Here is a 22,717-nt window from a genome sequence, read left to right as displayed (position 1 = left end):
ATTTCGCCCTTCGAAAGCGTCGCTGTACTTGGCGTCGTTTCTGTAGCGTCGTGCCCAAATTTATACCAAATTTTTATGTTTTTCTGCGGCGTCTTTTCATAGCGTCACGACGATGGGCGTCTCGACGCCTGGCGTCGATTTTCTAAAGTCGACCCCAATATCTTTCCTTGTGTTTGAAAGAGTTTCCTGGGGTGTTTTGATGGTGTCCCGACTATAGGCGTCGCTACGCTCAGCGTCGGTTTTCTAATTTCGTCGTCGTTGTATTCTCGATACTTATCTTCTGTAATTCCGGCGTCACACGAGGGATTTGCGGTGTTTGGCGTAGCGACGTATGTCGTCGATTATCTGATACCATTCCCTGCGTTTTTGAAGGGGTCTCATTTATATATCAGGCGTGACGCTCTTGTCGTAGTTTTTGCAAGGTATGAAATCGACGGCGGACGTCTCGACGCTGAAAATCACAATGCCAAACATTTTTTGCCTTATAGAATAATATTTATGCTTCTCCTGTATATTCTTAACGGGTATTTTGCTAATACGTCTAATAGTCTCTGAAGTCCTTTCTTTCTTGTTGTAGTTGGTCTTTATGTCATTCATTTCGAGACTACTTTCCGCCATCGGAGTAATACAAAAGCATACTGTAGACTTAGGAGCTTCAACCTTCAATTTATCTAACACTTAATATCAAACTCCAGTTTTATGTTAGTATTCCCGCTGATTTGTGTTAGTCTACGAGTGTGTGGTAAAGCGATTATTAATAGCCAAGTATGCAATGTATTCCATAGGAAGAACATACATTCCGTTAATGATAACTTGAAAGATCTACTTATTGTAATTCGTTTATCGAGAGAGGATCTGTCCACGTGTTACGAACCTGTTTACATTGCACCAGTTTGTGTATCAAAACAGTTCAATGTTGTAACCAACATTGTGAAAAATTTACGGAGAATAGTGCGTAACCATGGCGACCAATACAAGCTGCAAGCCATTGATAGTCTGTAATGCAAAGTATCGGAATTATCTGTCATCCATTTCCAAGTCCTTTGAGATGACCCAGTAACGTCTTCGTGTCATATCGCGGAACTTAAATCGATTTAATGTACTTATCTGAGTTAACTCACTTCCTGCTCAGTTCTCTAGCAGAAGTATTTTCTTGTGTTTATAAGCATACAGGCTGTTACAAAAGTCAGGTCACACTCGCTATCTCTCTAAGTCGGATATTTTGAAAAAAAGTTGTGCGTACTTGCAAATGTATTTTTGTTTGGGCAGACGTGGAGAGTAATTACGTTAATGCCAAATTTATGGAAAGAAACACGCGAGTTTCTATTTGTGCCCTGACCTTAACACGCGATCAATGTTCATGGTAGTTTCAACATAGGGTCAGGGGACCTTGAAAGAGATGTTTAGACTATGAAGTCGGAACGGGTCAACATATGGTCTCATCATCACTGCTAGATGACGTTCAACTGCGACTTGGCAATTTTTAGCCGTGCTATGCCTCATTTGCGTATTCGTCGGCTTCTCACTCGGATGTAAAGAAATGTGAAGTGAAAGATTACTTCGGAGACCAAACCAAGTAAATCTGTCATATTTTAGGATACTGGGAACGACCCGTTCTTCAAGTGCCTGAGCACTGCGGGTCCCAACTTTAAGTTAGCTCGATCTATAGACATTCGGTAGGACTCCTTGGATGAGGGATCGGCCCTTCGCAAGGCCTCTACATGTACACAGGACAGCACAACATCCATGGCTTGAGTGGGATTCGAACCCAAGGTCCCAGCGACCAAGCGACACAAGGTCCACGCCTCAGACCCCTTATTTTAGGATATTAAAGTGAATCTTAAAAATTGACTGTGAGGTTCCGGATAAGATTCGAGGAGCGGAGGACGGGGTCCGGTGGCTGGGTCTTGTGATCATCCATCCTCGATCAAGTACGTTTAATTTGTTTGAGACACCAGAAGATGCACTGTAGAGATAAACCACGGGGTCACATTGGATCAGTAAAAGAGTTTACAAACTTTGACTTTAAACGTGACTGGAAGAAATTTTGTTCATTGATTGGTTTATTATTTGGCTGGTTATTGAAGTAATTTATTAATACGTTTTAAGTATCCGTGTCTCGATTAAATGGTGTTTGTTGACGCACTACCTTTATGCTGTCATGGCTGGGTGAACTGGCGTTGAATAGTGAATAATACGCCTTCTCCTACAGATGGAATGCTTCTGTGACTCGGTTAATGGAGGTAGGTAGTGGAATTTCCCACTCGTCACATAAAATGGTTACGTCGCTCTGACCTTTTTTGTTGTCATAGATAGTGGAATGTCGTTCACAGCGAATTTAAAACGTTTGCTTCCATGAGCAAGTTGCTCGTAAGATGTTATCCTGGCCAGATTTGACATTAATTTTGTCAGTATTACTTGTGTTGGGCAAGGCCGTGGTCTAGGCAACACGGAGTTTTCCTCCGTGGCATCCCAACAATTACTCCATTCACACACAGAAGAAGGCAATGGCAAACCACTTCTGGATCATTTGCCAAGAACGTATATGAACAGGTCCCAGTCCGAGAAAAGGATGGAAGGATCCTGTTCATATGGACCTGTCGTCAGACAGAACACTAATAATAATAAGATGAGGTGGTGTAGCGGTTAGAACGCTGGCCTTGTAATCCTAGGGGTCTCGGGTTCGATTCCCGGCTGTGCCCGAATTTATAACTTGTGTTGGGCAAGGCCGTGGTCTAGGCAACACGGAGTTTTCCTCCGTGGCATCCCAACAATTACTCCATTCACACACAGAAGAAGGCAATGGCAAACCACTTCTGGATCATCTGCCAAGAACGTATATGAACAGGTCCCAGTCCGAGAAAAGGATGGAAGGATCCTGTTCATATGGACCTGTCGTCAGACAGAACACTAAATAAAATAAATAGCATTTGGTAATAACTAGATAACTCCATGGTAGCTGAACCCGGAGGTCCAACACCGACAACACCAAAGCCCTCGCCCGGACACGATCCTGAGCCAACTCCATCCATTTACGATCCTCACAGCCTTCCTAAGATCTGTCTTTGTTATCCTCCCATCTCCTTCTTGGTCTGGCCAGTGGTCGTTTTTAAGAAGGATCCCACTTCATGCCTTCTGCATGTCCAGCTCATCGGAGCTTCTTGGATTAGCGTTTTATAAATTCATTTTAAATGTTTGTCTCAGATTACCTGTTCTCAATGCCTAGTACGTCTTGTAATCTAAGATATTTGTGCTCTAGGTTTGTTAATGCGCTCTTGATAAGCTGCGAAATGTTTGTGCTGTGTTAATCCGTAAAATCTTTGTTATCGGCGATGTTAGGCTATATTACACCTTATCAGTTCACACAGTTGCGTCTTTAGTAAATGGAACTATTTTGATGGTTTACGCCCACAGAGGATATACGTTTTAAGCAACGTGGTACATACCACGACTGATAATTGTCATTGCCTACATTACGGTGTGTGTGTGTGTGGGTGTATACCTTCCCCGTGAAATTTCAACGGTTTTCTTATACTTGTATTAACATATTGAAAACAAAATTCTAAATTGCAAGCGTACTGGACCCGAAATTGTTGAAAACCTTGGACATCTGAGACCTTAACATTTTAAAGTGGATTGTGTTTGCTGTTTCTAAGTACCACTCGAGAATTTTCCATTCTCGATGACGGATTTTGGTATTTTTACAATGCGCAATTGCATGTTCATGCATACTTACAAACAGCCACTTGGAGTTGTGAGTGCAATGACGTAAATGCCTCGTTTAATAAGACGCATTTCTTTTCCGACGGAACTGAGAGAAATGAAAGATTTGTATCGAAAATAATTATAATTTTTTTTTTCTTTATAATCCGGTCTTCTCAATGACTGTCAGCTGACGTAATAAATATTCCGGGAAGCATCTTTGTTAAGTAAGGCAGCGATTTCGTAATCATAAAGTGTTCTTTAGATTTATTCCACATTGCACCAGACAAGCTGCCACATTATCTAGCTCGGGTTTTTTTCCCCATGGTTTTCCGATCACTTCGGCGTTCGTATCTGGTGGTCCAGTGGTTTATATGCTCTGTTATTTTCGGGCAGACATGGTGAGACACAAAACTGACCTCATTTTAATTTTTATATCTGTAATATCATATTACCTATGCCAATTTCTTTATAGTCCTTGACATCATGAAACAATCTTGAGTAAACTATTGGTCTCTTTACCGATTAATAAATACCCTGTATTTTATGGTTTATTATTGTGTTAACAAGAGTCGAACACTGGACCCCTGCTCAAACAGATGAATCCCGCCCACAACGTCACAACTGAGCATTATTTTCAAGGATGAAGGCTAATAAACCCCCGCGTTCCCCTAACACGCAAGGAACTTTTTGATTTTCTGAACGTGCTGTGGGAATGTGAAGTTACTGTCGTCGGAGAAACCCTGTGCTCCAACTGCTTTCATGCAGAACGTAATTTAAAGGCAATCTGCTCGCATCCTTTCGTCTTTGTTCGTGTATTTGCCTAGAATTTATTCTGAACAATGACAAGACGGTTTCACAATAGATAATACGTGGTCATCATGACGTGAAACTACACTAATTTCCCGTTATTAGACTGAGCCTCCATTTGTATGTTACGTCAGTGCGATAATGAACGTGGTGATCGACTTGGTGCCACTCTTGCTTTAAATTTCGACCCGGAAAATGATTTTCCTGACAGGTTTTTCGTAGTTTAACCTCAGGCCCTCAAGGTAAATGACAGGGTGGTACCTTAAATTGGGCTTACGACAATTCTGCTTGATTGGTAGGGAATTGAGAAAGAGCTCGATTTGAATCTAGAAAAAATGTGGCTGACTTGATGTAACATGAATTCTTTCAGCTCTATGTACATTTTATATTGAATCAGAATATACACGTAGGATATATATTTATACGCGGATATGGGCCTAGGTCTCTCCAGGTAATTCTGACCTTGAGAACATGCGTAGGATTTTGAATAGGTCTCTAGATTCGTCTAAACCAACCTCGTTCCTCTGCCGACCTTGTAAACCACTTTCCCAAGTTCATACCCTTCTTATATTTGTGTATGTTTTCTTTGGGGGGGGGGGGGGGTTACCCTTTAAGCTGATGGTAAATTAAAGGATACTGGAAATCAGAGCATAATTATTTATGAGCATGTTAACCGCGAGCACATGACAGAAAATTCATGTTCAGGCAATTTACACACAAATGTAAATAATTGACTCGTGTATATTTTTAAACATATTTGCTTTCAGCAGAATGTTTTATTTTGTTGAACCGTATAATTTTTCACAAGGTAATTTTTGTATTCTTTTAGGGGCAGTTTTAATAAATATGGAATTCAGATAGTCTTAGATTTCATTTATTTAATTAAGAATTCAGTTATAATTGATTTGTTGATTCGTATATTTATGGTGGGAGATAAGAAATACGCACAAAGTTTTGGATGTGAAGTCTGAGGGAAGGAATAAGTCGGAAGTAGAAGGCAATATCAAAATGAATCTTGGGAATGTTGGTTTAGGGGCATGGATTGGATTCGCTTGAAAATAACGTGATGTAGCTTAAACATTTAGCTGAATTGTAGCAAATGTCTTAATCTTAGGACGTAGTAGGTGTGTCGGGTGGTTTTGTCTCAGGGGCTACGTAACTGGTTTAAATGCGCGACATACCCACAGTCAAGGCAGTAGTTAGTTGCCTAGGTTAGAGCCTGTTTTATAGGTACACGGCGCTATCTGGACACACCCATCTGCCAATATTTTGTATATCTCTTCGAGATTGAAGTCTGAGAAGTTAACTGTTCCGGATGTTTACGTAGTTAACAAAACCTTGGAAGAAGAATTTAATATATCTGCGTATCAGTGGTTAAACCGTTTTCTAGAAAGCTAAGGAGACTTTTGAGATCTTATGTTATCACAGCACTGAACATGTCTGTGTTGATCTTCTGGGATGTAACGCCGTGTGGACTAAAATTCATTGCCAGTTTCTTCGTATTTAGGATTCAGGTGCTGTAATACTGAAATATTATAAAACAAACTTATAAATATTAATATCAGGAATTAGATTACTTGGGTCTACATACTAAGACTGAAAATTTGTGTATTTTAACCTCTAACCAATTTAAAAAAAATAATTTCGTGCCTGAATCTTAGAAGTACGCTATATCACTAATATTTAACTGAGATAAACGGTTGAAGACATAAGAATACTTGTGAAGATTTCTGTCTTCTGGGTTGTTGCGCCGTGTAGTCTGGTCGATGTTAACCAACGTTTCAGAGGTCATACTGCCTCCGTCATCAGAGTATGAAGATTTCTGTCTTCTGGGTTGTTGCGCTGTGTAGTCTGGTCGATGTTAACCAACGTTTCAGAGGTCATACTGCCTCCGTCATCAGAGTATGAAGATTTCTGTCTTCTGGGTTGTTGCGCTGTGTAGTCTGGTCGATGTTAACCAACGTTTCAGAGGTCATACTGCCTCCGTCATCAGAGTATGAAGATTTCTGTCTTCTGGGTTGTTGCGCTGTGTAGTCTGGTCGATGTTAACCAACGTTTCAGAGGTCATACTGCCTCCGTCATCAGAGTATGAAGATTTCTGTCTTCTGGGTTGTTGCGCTGTGTAGTTTGGTCGATGTTAACCAACGTTTCAGAGGTCATACTGCCTCCGTCATCAGGGCGATCATCGCCCTGATGATGGAGGCAGTATGATCTTACAAGAATACTTGTGTTTGCCTAATACTTTTTACATAATTTAACACGTTGTAGCCCGGTAGTAGTAGTAGGCCCCACCTGCTTCAACAATTAATAAGTCTTTATTTGTATAAATGCTTATTATTATTATTCTCACTATAAACACTGATTATTTTTTAAACAGCGGTTCCCAGTTGATCTTTATAATGGTGAAGTGTTGTGTTTTCTTCGCGGTACGGACTGAATTATTAAATATGTTTTAGGCGAGCTTCCCCTCCCCCTTTGGCGTTGGATTTAAGGGGGTTGAAGACCTCTGCGTAGTGACCCATTGCAGATATGAAAGATGTCACTTTACAATAAACGGAGGTCAACAGGGAGGTTCTATTTTAACAATATCATGCACGAATTTCATTTGAATAATGTTTATAAATTCGTTTCCTGCCTGAAGGAAACCACAATGCGTCTTTGTTACAAAGAACAGTTGGTAGATGGGAAAGATAACATTGGAGACAAACTTACGGACTTGGTTGAATGTCTGCACTTTAACCTTGAAATAAGATATTTGAATTTATAGATCGTCTGACTTATTAACTAAAATTTGTTTCAATCACATGGCAGTTTGATTCTTGTCCTTGTCTTGTATGACACATTTAGTAATCTACATGTCTTCTGGGTTATAAGGCCGTGTACGTTTGTTACAACAAGTTTACCAGCTACGTGCATACAAATGTTGAAAACTTTTAGATATATATATATTTTAAATCTTGTCCGTCTAATCACAATAAATTCTTATTAAATATTAAAATATTACAATAATTAACATTTAAAATATTTAAAATATATCAAATGATGTTCTTTATCGAAATATTCGATTTTACATTAGACCATCATTTTTCACGACATGTTTCAGTTAAAGAACTATCTTTAGGTGTATATAATTATATAAAGATTCAAATCAATAATAACTTAAATACAATTTCTATATATTATTTTAGCGTACATTTTTTTTTATCAGATATCAAACGATGTTCTTTTCCAGATTTTATTCCATTTTAATAACATACTCGATGTTGTTCTGTATATATACATCATGCTCAATGTGACTTTAGTGTGGGTGAACGTTTTGTTGTTTTTATATCAGTCTGTAATGTAAATAATATAAAGACTAAATGAATATTAATAAAATAGAAAATAAATATAGATATAGTTTTGTTGCATCTGCCTGTACGACTGCTCGACGTGTTCTAGTAATTATGCGTGGTTTTCCAGTTCTTGGAATGTCCTTGGACAAGTCCTCGCGAGTGTCGTCTGTCGTGCCAGCCTTGAAACCCTGTTTCTTCGTTACGGTCAGTTGCAGAACATAAACAGAGGCTTTTTTCCAGAAACGTATTTCGTAGGCCTACTCGTAACTCCTTTGTTCTTATTCTTCTTCTTCTCCTATCTATGATGTGTCCGCAACGCTTTTGTGGGTGGTCGTACGAAGCCTCCTGTCGTAGCCTCTCCCAAAGCCTCGTTTGCCGTCATTTCAGGATTCCTCCTCGGCGTTCATGGCTATCTTGGAGTACGGGGCGAAGTCCCCGTAGACACTCCACTACACGACCCCCCCCCCCCCCGTTAACGATGACGCTGGGGTTCAGAATTCGTCGTCATTTTAATGTCTTCTCGTTCTTTGTATCCTATTCAGAAGGATGAGTGAGTAAGCACTGGCAAGTTTCTAACATGACTTTTTATCTGTCTGTCGTTTATCTTTCCACGTTTTCTCCTCTTGCTCTCCTGCCTCGTCTTCGGCTACAAAGGGTGGAGCACACAAACGCAAGGTTTGCAAACACATCGTCAGGGGTGAACAAATGTTTACACTCCGGGCATTTCCTCCCACAGTAGGAATTGTTTATGGCGATTACAGTTCGTCTGGGCGGTGGGGTCGGGGGTCACTGCTGTCGGTAGATGTAACCATCTTCCACGTTTCGAAAATGTGGTACATGAAACAATGCGACGGATTGTATTTCGTTATATAATTTTTTTTCCCCCTCGCATTCCGACGTCGAAACTCAACTGCGGTGTCACTTAAAAAATGTCCAAAGCTCGTTCACATTTCACTATAAAGAAGTAAGTGTCGTCACCTTCAAGCTTTGTCTGTTTTATTCACGGGAAAGGAACCAGCCACTGGACTGGAGGCTGGTTAAGATTTAAGGGCGTTTTGAACGTGGTACCTAACAGAGATAATTTCTAATCCCTGTCTGGAATCGAACCTCGGCCGTCCATACGACAGTTAAGTCACTTTCCTGGCTTCAGAAAAAGAAATCGCTGTTTTAGAGTAAAAATGTTTATTCTCGAATATGAACCGCGTTCCTTCGTTTTTATCGTCTTTGACGTCTGGTAAAGAAAGACGTGGGTTTGCAGGAAGACGGTAAAATCTTGGAATTAAGAACCTGACCTTTTTTTAAAAAAGAAAAATTGGTCATATTTTGTAAATCAGGGTCTGACTAAACTGGGATCAGATTTTAAATAAAACGGAGTTTAAATCTGTGGTTCAGGACATCTGCACTTAATCCAGTGGCCACTGTACGTTGACTTGCTTAAAGATCGTAGTATTTACAACAAAAAAATCCGTATGAAGGAGAAATTTATGGAGTTATCTGGCTGGGTAGGGGAACGAGGGGCGATTGAGTACTTCTACATATTGGAGTGGGAACAATATACTACAGACTACAGGCAGCCATTCCGTCCATATACTGACATCACTTCTTCCTGCGAGGGTCATTCTGGTGGGACACTGCTCTCTTGTTACGACTTAACGCAGGATTTATGTGTAATTTTGTGTTAGAGCAATCATGGCTGCAATCTGACGTATCAAAATTAAATTGTTTATAACGAAATTAATTGCCCTCATTAGTGGATTTTATACATAAAGCACGAAAAATAGGTCACGAACGTCGTTTTGCAGATAGTGGTTTTAGTCGTCAGTAAGTCGTAAGTCGTACAAGGAAACAGTATTCTGTTGTGGGGAAAAGTGTTTTTTGTTTGTTTTTTCGATGTTGTGAGAAAAATTGCTTCGTATAACGTCTGTGGTTTATTTTTCTCGGAGAATTCGTCAAAACTGTTTCCGCGTTTAATCAGGAAGAGCTGAATGTTTGGGTGCATAAATGGAAGTACTGCCCAGGTTATCTCATGTGGAGTGAACTGACATATTTTGAATTCGATAAGAAATCGTGAATATTTGTTAATTTTCTCTCACCGAAATGTCACGGAGAACTGAATCGACGTCATCGAATCGATATTTGGACGTTATATTCAAGAACGTCATATACACTACTCCAACATGGAACAAGAAAGGTGAGTTCTGCTTCGAATTGCAGTTAAATTGGAGGAGATGTGATATCGAATTTTGGCCGTAGACAGACGTCCTTCCACCCCCCACCCCCCAATTTCATATTAACCTCTACGTTTGAATTCTGTTTGGCTATTTAAACCTCGATGCTTATAATAAATTACGTACAATATTTTTATTTTCCGTCTATACACAAACTTAAAATAATGTTGTTTAAAATTACTTAAAATTATAACATTCTCAGTAGATACTGCATCTTGTTAAATTTTAAGTTTGTGTATAGACGGAAAATAAAAATATTGTATCAATAAAACACAAACATGACGCAATTAAGATATAAAAAAAAAATTACGTATAATAATTCAGTTCCTACCTCAAAGAAAACAACGCGTGTTCGTTACAAAGATTATTTGGTTGATGTTCAGGAAAAATAATTGTTCTTTATTCTCAGAATCTTACAGATCCCATGAACTTCAGTTACTGAGTTTTAAATTAGTGGTATATATAGTTACCATTGTGTTTTAAATGGCCGAATTTTTTTTATCCTTTTAGATATTTCTTTTAAGGATAATTATTTCTGTTGAAGAGGATAGTCGAAGGTGGGCGGAATCAGTCTATGCCAGGCTATTAGTAAATTCAGAAGGGCCAGTTTTATAAGCGCGATGTCTTCTTCATGGAATTCAAAGGGTTGGCTCAATGCCGTATGAATAAGCAACATGCGAAGCTCGAAGGGAAACCGGAAGTACATAAATACATACGCGGTGACTCTGACTAGGCTGTATTTTTACGTAGAAAACTAAATAATATGTTATTTAACTCATTTGATTTCGTGTCTTTCGTGAAGCTCTGCTTTACATTTTCCGTTGTTTTTTTTACAGGGATTTTCACCGATGCGAAAAGTTTGGTACTTACGTATTTATTTAATTACCATGTGTCATTGATTATTATTCAGAGTGACATTACATGCGGACGTTTCGTGATAGCAAATATGCTGATTTTTATACTGCATTCAGTTAATTTCTTGAGAGTGAAATTTGCTTTCTCGCCTTAAGGGGAGAAAAGAGTTGAGGGTGTTCGAGAACATGGTGGTTAGGAGACTTGGAAGGGATGGAGTGTAAAATGAAAAGCCTCGTAACTTCTAATGCCTTCAAAATATTTTTATGACACATCAAGGAGGATCGAATGGGCGTTGCTTGTAACGCGCATGGCGAGATAAGAAATTCGTTCAAAATTTTGGTTGGTATTCTTGAAGGGAATAGCTCACTGGGAGTGTGGATTGGATTGATCTGGCCGCGGTTAAGGGACCTGTGGCAGTTGGGAAGGCTCTTGTGAACATATTTGTACGGATGGCGAGTACTATATTGATTAACTGATGAATTCTACAGCTTCCGAAGAAGGACCTTGCTCTGTGAAGTCAGTTTAGTTAGTCTATTGAGGTCATTTGGGTTACGTGATTGCTTTTTGCCCAGTGAACTAGGTCAATACTCCATCTTTTCATGGGAATGACAAATGAAACGCGTATACAGACCCAAGAGCTGAGAGATTCGTCATGGACCTATTTTTTGAAACCTAATAGCGAATTTTCGTTATTTTTATCAATTACAAATTACCTTGCCATAGCGTTTCTACATGCTCAGGTATAAACTATATTGAAATATGCACAAATTACTGTAGTTATTTATTATTTTAAATTCGCACGTGGAACACTTTGTATCTGACCTAATTTTTACCTGGAAAACTTCCATTTTACGATAGGGCTTCAAAGTCAGTGAAAATTTGTACGATAAGAATGACGATTTTTTTTTATAAAAAAAATCCTTCCGTTCCGCACGCACCGATGTCAAATGTATCTAACAACGCACAGTGTGAACCCCCAATACCAAATTTAATCCAAAACCGTTGAATAGTTTAGAAGTTTAGCCCAGAGGATTGTCAGTGACTCCCATTCATATCCCTGAACGGGGCTCGTGTTAATGGGGCTTGGTCATAGGAGCGTTCAGCTGCTTCACAGACAATATTAAAAAGTAAAGCGACGGACAACACTGTTACTGGGGAGGGGGTCTTACAGCCGAGGGTGGCGAATTTATGCGGACCGGTTAATAAGGTCACGTTTTAGTGGTTTGTAAAAAGAATCTTTAAGCGTCTCGGTCTGATTCCAGTTTCTTTGTACAATAGGTTCCTTTTCTGTCGGTCAGTTCGGTAGAGAGGCGAAGGACATTTAATTTCTATGTAAAGTTGTGAGTAAAGATTGTTCTTGGAGCTTCCGAATTCACAAGTACCACGAACTTGCTGTTCGGTTAATATTCGTAAGTGACTGAGTAGCTATATTAAGTCACTATTCATGGCATTTGTACACTTTTTTTTTGTGGAGTTAAGATTTAATTTGTACTAACATGAGTGTTTCTCACCAACGCGCATGTGAGACGTTAAATAGGCTATTAAACTGTTTTAATTGAAAAAGATATGGATGCAGGTTCGTTATAATTTATAAAATTAATGGTTTTTTTTCAGAACAGGTATTTTCTTCTCGGCCGTGCACTTAAAAGAACGGGGTTTAATTCTCTGCAGCTAAAGTTTTTCATAGTCGTCACTTGCATCAGTGGGTTAAATTAGACTCTAGAACTTTAACAGCTTTCATTTTGAAGTTTCTTATTTTTATCTTTGGTTTATTTAACGATGTTTTCAATTTATTAAGTTACATAACGTTGAATCATAATATTATTAGTGAATAATTAATTGGAAAGGCGAGATTTTTTTTGGACTGCTGAAGAAAATTCAGAATATCCTATCTGCTGATCGAACCAAGGACACAATTACGTATCCTCAGCATCAAATTAAATGTGTACAGGTGGGTCTTGGGCGTCTGGTGTTATGCAATGGAAAATTCAAGAGGTAAACACCGAAATTTCCTCCCCGATGAACGGAGTGAACGGGTCTCTTCTGTTAGGTAAAATCATGTCCTCCACACGATCTACAAGACGCCCTAGTGAGAACGTAGGCATTTGTTTTCCCCCTTAAAATGTTTCAGTTCGTGAGGTTGGCAAAAGTTATAAATTAATGGTGACTGCATTTAATATTTCATTTATGTATACATACTTTGTTTTACGTCGTTTATGTAATTAGATTCCGAACGTTCATTGCCGCTACCAGAGAGGTCAGTCCGTTTGTATTGGACCAGAACATCAGGCGTTTTCTCGACAGTTCCATTTTGATATCCGTCTTTTCAGGTCGATTATCAAAGCTGTTTCTCTCTTTCGTGTTTCACAGTCACAGAAATGAAGATGTGTGTTGTTTACCGTGTTATAAATGTCTTTTGTTTAATCTGTAGGCTTTGGAGAATTTAGGAGGTTTCTCGTAAAATAGTGTTCCCCATTACCAATTATTCTTTCAGTCCCAAATACATTCTCAGTGGCGTCTTTAGATATATTTTATCTCCCTTACATCAGATGTACAGGTTAAATCTCGTAGACGTTAAATGAGATTTGCATTGATTGTTTTTATAATTTCTCATTATTTTATTACAAACATTTAATTGTAATTAATGTTTTGTTGCAAAAAGTCGATATTTAATTTAGAGAAAGTATATAAACGTGCAAGCAATTATTAAATATATAATCTTAAGAGTCTAAAGAATTAAACTGAAGGCCAGTTACGAGCGTTTGTTTGTTACAATGTCGTATTGCAAATTTTAAATGTTGGTAAATATAACATTATCAATTGTTACGCAACTTTTTCTGAATGCATTAAGTTAAACAAATGAAATGCTATGTGCGAAGGTCAGGTTCGGCCCGAATGTACTTATTTCTTAGCCATCATGCGTACTCGCTCATGCGAAAAGTTGAATCTCGTATTGTCGAGAAAGGATGTATTATGCTGATATTTTTACACATGAATATGGCGTCTGACCTTTGCTGTTTACTTGAATATTTTGCTGGGTTCGTGTCGTAAAGTACAGAGTCTATGTACATTTTACGCACTTCGAAAGCTCGTCATACACGTGACAGAATGGAGCTGTCATCATCGTGCAAAATATTTCTGTGTGTCATTTTACATTATGCGATTGCTTCAAAAGCAGCTTAAAGAGACGATCTGTGCGTCCTTCGCGATTTTTCATACATCCCTCTCTGTTATGCTGTCATTTGCTATAAAGGTAATCTAGCTGAGTAGACATAAACATTTTTTTTTGCATAATTAATCCCCAAAAACGTTTTCTGTCCTTCGAAAGCTCCGTCTGTGTTTTGTGTCATTCATAACCAATTAAAGGTTAAAATCGAGCAACGAATAAATCTTGGATCTTTATTAACCTCGTCTCATGTATTTTTATTTATTCATAGATGTCGAACAGTAAATTTATAATTTACGTCGATATGAAGGCCTTTGGCCACACTAAACTGACATATTTGAAAGATAAATATGAGGAGGTTATTAGAGCAAAGTACAGTACAGATGTTATTCGTCGCTGTGTGAAATCCTTAGCTTTGTTTCATTTCATCTTTTTCGGCACGTGGAAGACGCTGTGCTGCCGATGGTAGTGCCTTCCAGGCCCTTTGTTGGTTGTTTACCGACGGTTTTTCGTAAGGAAATGTCTGAACTCAGCCAACATTCTTGATCACTGATCGTGAATATGCATTTTGTGAAATGATCCTGTCAACGGAAGAGGATTTATTATTTATTTAGTGTTCTGTCTGAGGACAGGTCCATATGAACAGGATCCTTCCATCCTTTTCTCGGACTGGGACCTGTTCATATACGTTCTTGGCAGATGATCCAGAAGTGGTTTGCCATTGCCTTCTTCTGTGTGTGAACGGAGTAATTGTTGGGATGCCACGGAGGAAAACTCCGTGTTGCCTAGACCACGGCCTTGCCCAACACAAGTTAAAAATTCAGGCACCGGGAATCGAACCCGAGACCCCCAGGATTACTTGGCCAGCGTTCTGACCGCTAGACCACCGTTCGAGAACAAGTAGCCTGTTACGATTATCAAATCAAGTAAGATGATATGTACGGGGCATGAGTACGTGAGAAATGCTTACAACATTTTGATTTGTAAGCTTGAAGGGAAGGGAAATGTATGAAGACCTAGGCATAGATGGAGGAATAATATTAAAATAGATCTTCAGGAAATACTATAGGATAATGTGGACTCTTCGTAGAGCGAAATTCTACCTTCTATTCTCTGTTAGTTTTTGCGAGGGGCTTAACTCGTGTAGATAAATAAAGTAACTATGGGCAAAATGTGTTTAATTGGTAGTCGGTGGTTAGTAGCCAAGGGGTTTGAATGAAGTCCGTGTGTTATATAATACGGACTTAAGACACTGGAGAATTCTATCTCGCATTTTCCTTACGACTGCAGAGGCCATAGTCCATAGCACGATGTCAGATAATCGTGGAAAGTTTAGGCTGTGTTATTCTGGGTTGTGACGCCACATTTCTGCATCCGTCGGAGGAAATTTTTGCCTCCATCTCTTACCGCCTTAAAAAACATCAGATTTCGTACTAAAAAACTAAATGAAATTCCGGGCAAGGGAGTTGTTAAAGCTAGTGATTGTGGTTTATTCCACGTCACTACATCTCCATTCGTTTGGAGTGGCCCTGAAAATCCCACACCCTTTCGGGATGAAAAATGGTATATTACCTTCTCCCTTCCCCCTGCCGTCCTTATCACTCGAGTTTCTTAACAGTGCTGACGTTTGACTTTTATATGAGACACTTCTTAATGCAGTCTGTACACAGCTGATTTTATGTTCTACCAAGTTCTGCATCAGCCCACTGAAGCCGAAGCTCGTCTAAATAGTATATAGAAATTCAGCTCGTACCGCGAAGAAAACACAACTCTTCACCATTTCAAAGATCGACTGGTTAATGCTGTATAAGGAAATAATCGATTTTTACACTGAAAAATCGTATGAAATCGAAACATATAACGATCAATCGATATATTCTTATCATATAAACGGTATCCGTATGACGTCACAGTAACATTAAACTTAACTGTGACTTGCAGAATATTAACAAGTCTTTGTGAACTTGTAGGCGTCTGTTTAAAAGTTACATATATTATCTTCCGTGACGCAATGAACAGCCTTGCATGTTCAATAATTGCATTAGTTTTAATGTATATCGTAAAGAGAAATTTCAACAGTCTAAAATGGACGATTTTGTGATTTAACGACGCTGTCAGCAACACAGACGATGTAGAGAATGGTTTATGGATGCGAAATGGCGTGGAAGGAAGCGATCGTGACATTGTTGAAAATTATATGCCAGAATTTTTCAGGGAAAACCGTTAGATTAGCTGTTCTCTGCACCGAGATTTGAACCGGGAGTCCTCCCGAATACGTGCCAGGCGTTCGGAAGCGACTGTCAGTTGTTTATGTTTTGTAGTGAAGTTTTTTATTGAAAGATTCATGGACACTTGGTGTTTTGTTTTGAAAGCTGGTAACGATAGCTGTAAAGCAACATTTTAAAACTTACGTTCGACGTATGAGCTATGTATTATTATTATTAATAATATTTTTTAGAAGAATCGTGGCCCAGTGTAAAATAAAAGAGACGGGATATTTTGTTTTTTACGTGTGGCACCGCTCGATGCAAAAGCCCGAAAGCTGTAGGCCTGTAAACATCGGGACGCCATGACAGTTCTGATCGTCCGTTATGTTTCCAAGGATAAGTTGTTTGGAAAATTTCAATGTGTTTGCTGCGGGAATGTCAATAATGTGTATTGTTCATTAGTAAAATGTAAGTACACTCTTATTAGACTAATATTATCAAAGAACGTGTTAGGAAAGGGCTTTGTTGGCTCGCGTGAATATTTTAATGTACGACAGAGTGGAAAGTTTTTACTCGGGAGAGGGAAATGAGATGTTTTGGTTCCAATGCTGTTAATGAGACTGTTTTTGTACTCACCAGCGACTGGAATCCTTACTAAAGCAGATAAGAGAGTTAATGTGGTGTTGTTCGTTCGTTGTCTGTTAAGACAGGAGTTGTTAAGAACAAGGAAACATAACCTCACTATTATTGTTACATTATAGTTCAACATTCTTGTCAGATCGTGAAAGTTTGTAAATTCAGTTTTTGTTTTGTGCAAGGAATAATCGAGTGAAGTAGATGTTTAATTTAAACAATAATTTCCTTGCAGTCGAATTGTTGAAACAGAGGAGGAAGTGATTTTAATTTTCATGGTAAACAAGGAGCTGTGTTTCGAGGTGTTGAAGCTCCGACAATGGTGCAAAGACTTGTACTCGTTCCTATTCCGAAGGACCGTCCACAGGTGTTTAACGTGGAATTTAACAACGTGACCCACACCGTCACAAACGGAATAAAATTTACGCGTAAGTTAGTTCTGTCCAAGACTTAGTAATGGATTATCGTAATATTTCCAAATCCACTGAGAAGGCAGGCGTGTACTAAATCTTTCGCCATGAACTTCATAAGAAAATAGTTGTTCTTGAAGATGGCTGTCGTTTAGCCTGGTAGAATTTTATAGACGTCAAGGCCTCTGTCAGAACGATGGCTTCCATTGTTTGGTTTGATGCATATCAACTCGTGTTGTTTGATTAGGGACATAGATACATTGGGCTTCGTATCCTAAGCCACGCTGTTGGTACGACCTGTTGTTTCATTCTTTGTGTGTACTAAAAAGTCTTACGTCGTCTGTTTGCTTTGTAGGTTGGTTTGGCAACGGAAGTTGGAGTCATATAACGATTTGGAATGTTTGCTGAGTAAACTGTGTGCATCGGCAAAGTATTTTCAAAGTATATGATATGTTTTTCGTGTTACGAGGAGCGGACATTTGACTTCAACTTCATTTACATGGCCAAGTTCCGGTATAAACACACTTGGCGGAACAAATGCTTGGCGAAATTTTAGGTTCCCACAGCGACGAGTATGAAGTTAATTTCTTCGGGGATGTTGGCGCTAGTCTGGTAGTTACGAGGTGCGATCGGAAAGTTTCTAGACTGCGCCTATAAAAACCCGTACACTTATCTCAGGTATTAAATTCATCCATCACCCTCGAAGTAGTTCCCCTGGGAGTGAACACAACGATCCCAGCGCCGCTGCCAAGCCTGGAAGCATCCCTGGAAATCTTTCTTTGTCAGCCTGTCAAGCACCATCTGCGATTCTGCCTGAATCTCTTCTATCGTCTCAAATCTCCTTCCCTTTAGCTGAATTTTCATCTTTGGGAAGAGGAAGAAGTCACACGGCAAATAAGGAGGGTGCGGGATGACGGCCATGGTGTTTGAGGCCAAAAACTGCCGAACTTTGAGGGCGGTGTGCGCTGGCGCGTTGTCATGATGCGTCGCATGTGGAGTTCTTCCTTTAGAATCAGCTGACAGGTCCCATAGCCTATCCCAACAATGTCGCACAAGTCGTTGATGGTACGACGTCGATCTTCGTGAATGGCCTGCCGAATCTTCGTAACATTTTCGGGCGTTGTGCTCGAAGATGGTCGTCCAGAACGCTCGTCATCATCGACAGAGGTTCGGCCATTTTTAAAACGTGAATGCCACACTAAAGTTTGTGCACGACCCATTGCGGACTCCCCAAATGCTTGCTTTAGCATTTCATAGGTTTCCGTAGCCGTTTTGGCGAGTCTTTGGCAAAATTTGATGCACACGCCATTCCGAAATCGCAGGAGGGTCGGTGTAATGCACTACCAAAACGCCCGTAACTAAGAAACAAATGCTAATTCGATGATGCCGGCTGGCACACTGATTCACTATGAATGTAGGCCGCACCCCCCAAAGGCAGAAGCTCGTACTACATCCGCTTCGCCCGCTATTGACACAGTCTTGAAACTTTCCGATCGCACCTCGTACTGACCGACGTTTTGTAGGATTCAACTGCCTCCAACATCAGGGCCTCATGGCGGATGTAGTGAGTTTCTGCGTCCCTTGGAATATAGCGCTATGTGATTTATAATGTTATATATAACTTTGAGACACTGTCTTCAGATCAGACGGATAATCACACTGGATTTTGACCCAGAGATAAATTACATGTCAGCAATTTTATATTCGTAAGATACGAAAATTACTATTAGATCAGAAAACGTCCGCTGTCAATAAAAGCCTGTGATTCGATGTAGAAGTATTGTGCAATACTGTCATTGAATTTGCTATTATGAACGAGTTAGGGTAATTAAAATGTGTTTAAACGAAAATAATACGTACATGAGGACAGGTTAAATATTTTTAATACTGCATTTTATGTTCTGAGTTGTCTAAAAGATTACTTACCGTATCGTTGATAGATTTTAAAGCTTATTTTAGATACGCCGTTACGATGGTCCACTGAAATCAGTACGTATGGAAATATATGGGACACATAAACTAATGGAATACGCAGCCGACGTTAATTTCGTGGACGAAAACATATGTGTCATATAGAAAAGCGCAAATATTGTACAGAAAAGCGCAAAACCCTCGTGCTGACGTCTAAGGATGAATTCTAGGAGTAGCAGTGGGTAATAAATTCTTCGAAGACGCGGCAAAAGTTTTGCATTGAAGATGGAGGTAGTATTTCCCTCCGAAAGATCGGTATCTACCTACTAACCAACATGAGCTTACAACCCAGAATGTCAACGTTGACATAATCTGTGTTTTTTCTCTCTCGATATTTTGTAAAACTTTTAACGAGATGATAAAGTTGCGTCATATTTTGTGATAAATATATATTTGTTTAAATCTTGTCAGTCTAAATACACCTGAAGATGGTTCTTTTAGAACCGAAACATGTCGTGTAAAAAGTGATATTCTAATGTAAATCGAACATTTCGATAGAGAATATCATTTAATGTATTTTTAAATATTTAAATGTTAATTATGGTAATATTTTAATATTTAATAGGAATTTTATTGTGATTAGACTGACAAGATTTTTTTTAAAAAAAAAACTTTTAACGTAAATTATTTTGTTGTATTTTATAAATGTAAGGTTTGTGGTGAATATCAGTGGTTTGTTTTCGTAGTAAACGCCAAATGATAAGCGGGCAGCCATGGTAGATACATTGACAGCCACCATTTGCTTTTGTATTTTTCCGACAAAGTAAGTTCATTAGACTTCTCCTGCTAAGTTATGTTGTTAGGCGAATATGAACTTAAAAGTAGTTTATAGTTCACCTCGTAAGTTACGTTGACAATGTAAGTAGTTTTAAGATTACTTAATTTGCATTTTATTGTTTAACGGTTATTAACAGGTGAGCTGTGCTAACATATTTGCTTCATTGATATTCATAGAATGCAGAAACAAAGAATATTAATCTGTGATCCGGTTATTTCTGGTCACAGAGTGTAACAACGAGTGAAATTCTCTGATACCTACTTCATTATGACAGTAAGTGTCTGGGCTGCCTTGTACGAGGCGCGTCCACAAAGTAAGTTTCCCACTCGTCCCACAGCTAGCAAACCTTATATTGTGCGAAGCGACTGTGCGTACGTGATAGAGCAATGACATAGCATGGCTCATGCACTAACGGTACTTCCCGCGTTCTCACAGTAGCATCGTTGCAGCTGTTGAAGATGGAGGTTCTTATTCCAGCTCCCGCCGACTGTGAAGTGCGGTCAGTGATAACGCTAGGCCGCACACGGCTCGACGGACAGCAAGTCTCCTGCAGGAGTTCAGCTGGGAGGTGTTTAATCATTCACCCTACAGCCCGGACCTCGCTCCCAGTGATTTCCATCTTTTCCTACACCTCAAGAAATTCCTGTCCGGTCAGCGTCAGCGTTTTGAGAATGACAGAGAGGCGGAGATGGTTGTCACGCAGTGGTTCCAATCCCAGGCGGCAGACTTCTACGACACAGGTATTAAAAAGTTGGTCCCACGGTATGACAAATGTCTCAATTCCGGTGACGAATATGTTGAAAAATAGCTGGACACTTGCTGTATCTGTTGCAATAAATATTCCCATGAAATTGTGTTTTGTTTCTGTAAACGGCCCCAGGGAAACTTACTTTGTGGACGAGCCTCGTACCTGTGTCTTAGAAGTCTGCCGCCTGGGATTGGAACCACTGTGTGACAACCATCTCCGCCTCTCTGTCATTCTCAAAACGCTGACGCTGACCGGACAGGAATTTCTTGAGGTGTAGGAAAAGATGGAAATCACTGGGAGCGAGGTCCGGGCTGTAGGGTGAATGATTAAACACCTCCCAGCTGAACTCCTGCAGGAGACTTGCTGTCCGTCGAGCCGTGTGCGGCCTAGCGTTATCACTGACCGCACTTCACAGTCGGCGGGAGCTGGAATAAGAACCTCCATCTTCAACAGCTGCAACGATGCTACTGTGAGAACGCGGGAAGTACCGTTAGTGCATGAGCCATGCTATGTCATTGCTCTATCACGTACGCACAGTCGCTTCGCACAATATAAGGTTTGCTAGCTGTGGGACGAGTGGGAAACTTACTTTGTGGACGCGCCTCGTATTAAAAAGTTGGTCCCACGGTATGACAAATGTCTCAATTCCGGTGACGAATATGTTGAAAAATAGCTGGACACTTGCTGTATCTGTTGCAATAAATATTCCCATGAAATTGTGTTTTGTTTCTGTAAACGGCCCCAGGGAAACTTACTTTGTGGACGAGCCTCGTATTAATACAAGTAACTGTTCACATGTTGCGTGTATTTTTCTCTTTACCTTTCCAGAGGCCAAAGAATTCTTACCTTAATCTGTGATTCCATTCTCGCGTACGTCTTCACGACGTAATTAATTAATTAATTTCAGGGACAACCCAGGAAGAACAATAATGCCTTATTTCAGTTCAGTTCATGTACAAGGAACTCGAGAGAGAGAGAATTAATTTGTTCGTTATTAATTATGCATTAACAAAGTTTTAAGAGCAATTCAGATCCGTGGAATTTCTTCAGTCATTCATTACTTATCGTTTCGGCTTCGTCTTCTGTTTTGCGTTGTTTTATTTCGGTGTAAAAACTTGGTCCTTTACGTTAAGAAATAAAATGGTGGAGGATTTTTCAGAATAGTGTGCTGATAAGAATATTTGTAATATGAGCCTGGAGAAAACTGCGTAACGATGAGCATAATTTATGCTTTTTAACATATATTATGATCGAATGAAGGAGGACGAGGTTCTCGAGCATAGATGAGTGGATAATATTAAAATGTGTATTGTAAAGTGTTACGTATGGAGTGTCGCACTGTATGGAGCAGAGACTTGGACACTCAGGAAGAAGGAACAGAAATACCTGGAGAGTTTTGAAATGTGGTGTTGGAGAAGAATAGAGAATATCAGGTGGACGGATCGAGTGACCAACGAAGAAGTATTGAGGAGAGTCAACGAGCAAAGAAACATTCTGCAGGCGATTACACGAAGGAAAGCTAACTGGCTGGGACATATTATGAGAAGGAATGGATTACTGAGTGATGTCATCGAAGGCCAGGTTGAAGGAAAGAGAGGACTAGGAAGAAGATTGATACAGCTAACCGACGACCTTAAACAAGGAAAGAAGATGACGTTCCAGGAATTAAAGCGAGAAGCCGAGAATAGGGACAACTGGAGAGCTCTTTTTGGGCAGAGCAATGGACCTGTCGTAAGACAGAACACTTAATAATAATAATAATTGTAAATATTTTTTCTCTCGAGAATAATGTTGCGTACAGAAAATATTGCAAGTAAGAACTAGTATAATTATGTAACTGTTATTCTGTGACACCCAAGCTGAGTACAGGGTCG

General features: G+C 39.6%; 1 protein-coding gene across 8 annotated transcripts in view; it reads left to right on the top strand.

The window, feature by feature from the left end:
• The window catches only part of LOC110839599 (ATP-binding cassette sub-family G member 1), a 60,094-nt gene that overhangs the window by 18,518 nt on the left and 18,859 nt on the right, over positions 1-22,717 (top strand). Inside the window, exon 1 of one of the 8 annotated variants that reach the window (XM_087347082.1) lies at positions 9,424-10,038. The exons of 6 other annotated variants lie outside the window; for them this stretch is intronic. In XM_087347082.1, coding sequence (XP_087203208.1) covers positions 9,945-10,038 — 94 coding nt within the window. In that variant the 5' untranslated portion in view covers positions 9,424-9,944. Of the gene's footprint in view, positions 1-9,423; positions 10,039-17,086; positions 17,365-22,717 lie in introns of those variants that run through there. One more of the 8 variants, XM_087347081.1, reaches the window with a different exon arrangement.

Source organism: Zootermopsis nevadensis, unplaced genomic scaffold (assembly GCF_977971745.1).
Source record: "Zootermopsis nevadensis isolate Lab colony 2312 unplaced genomic scaffold, Znev_1.0 Znev_ptg000011l, whole genome shotgun sequence".
Lineage (NCBI taxonomy): Eukaryota > Metazoa > Arthropoda > Insecta > Blattodea > Termopsidae > Zootermopsis > Zootermopsis nevadensis.
Note: the sequence above shows the minus strand (reverse complement) of the source record. Positions and strands in the feature narration are given on the sequence as shown.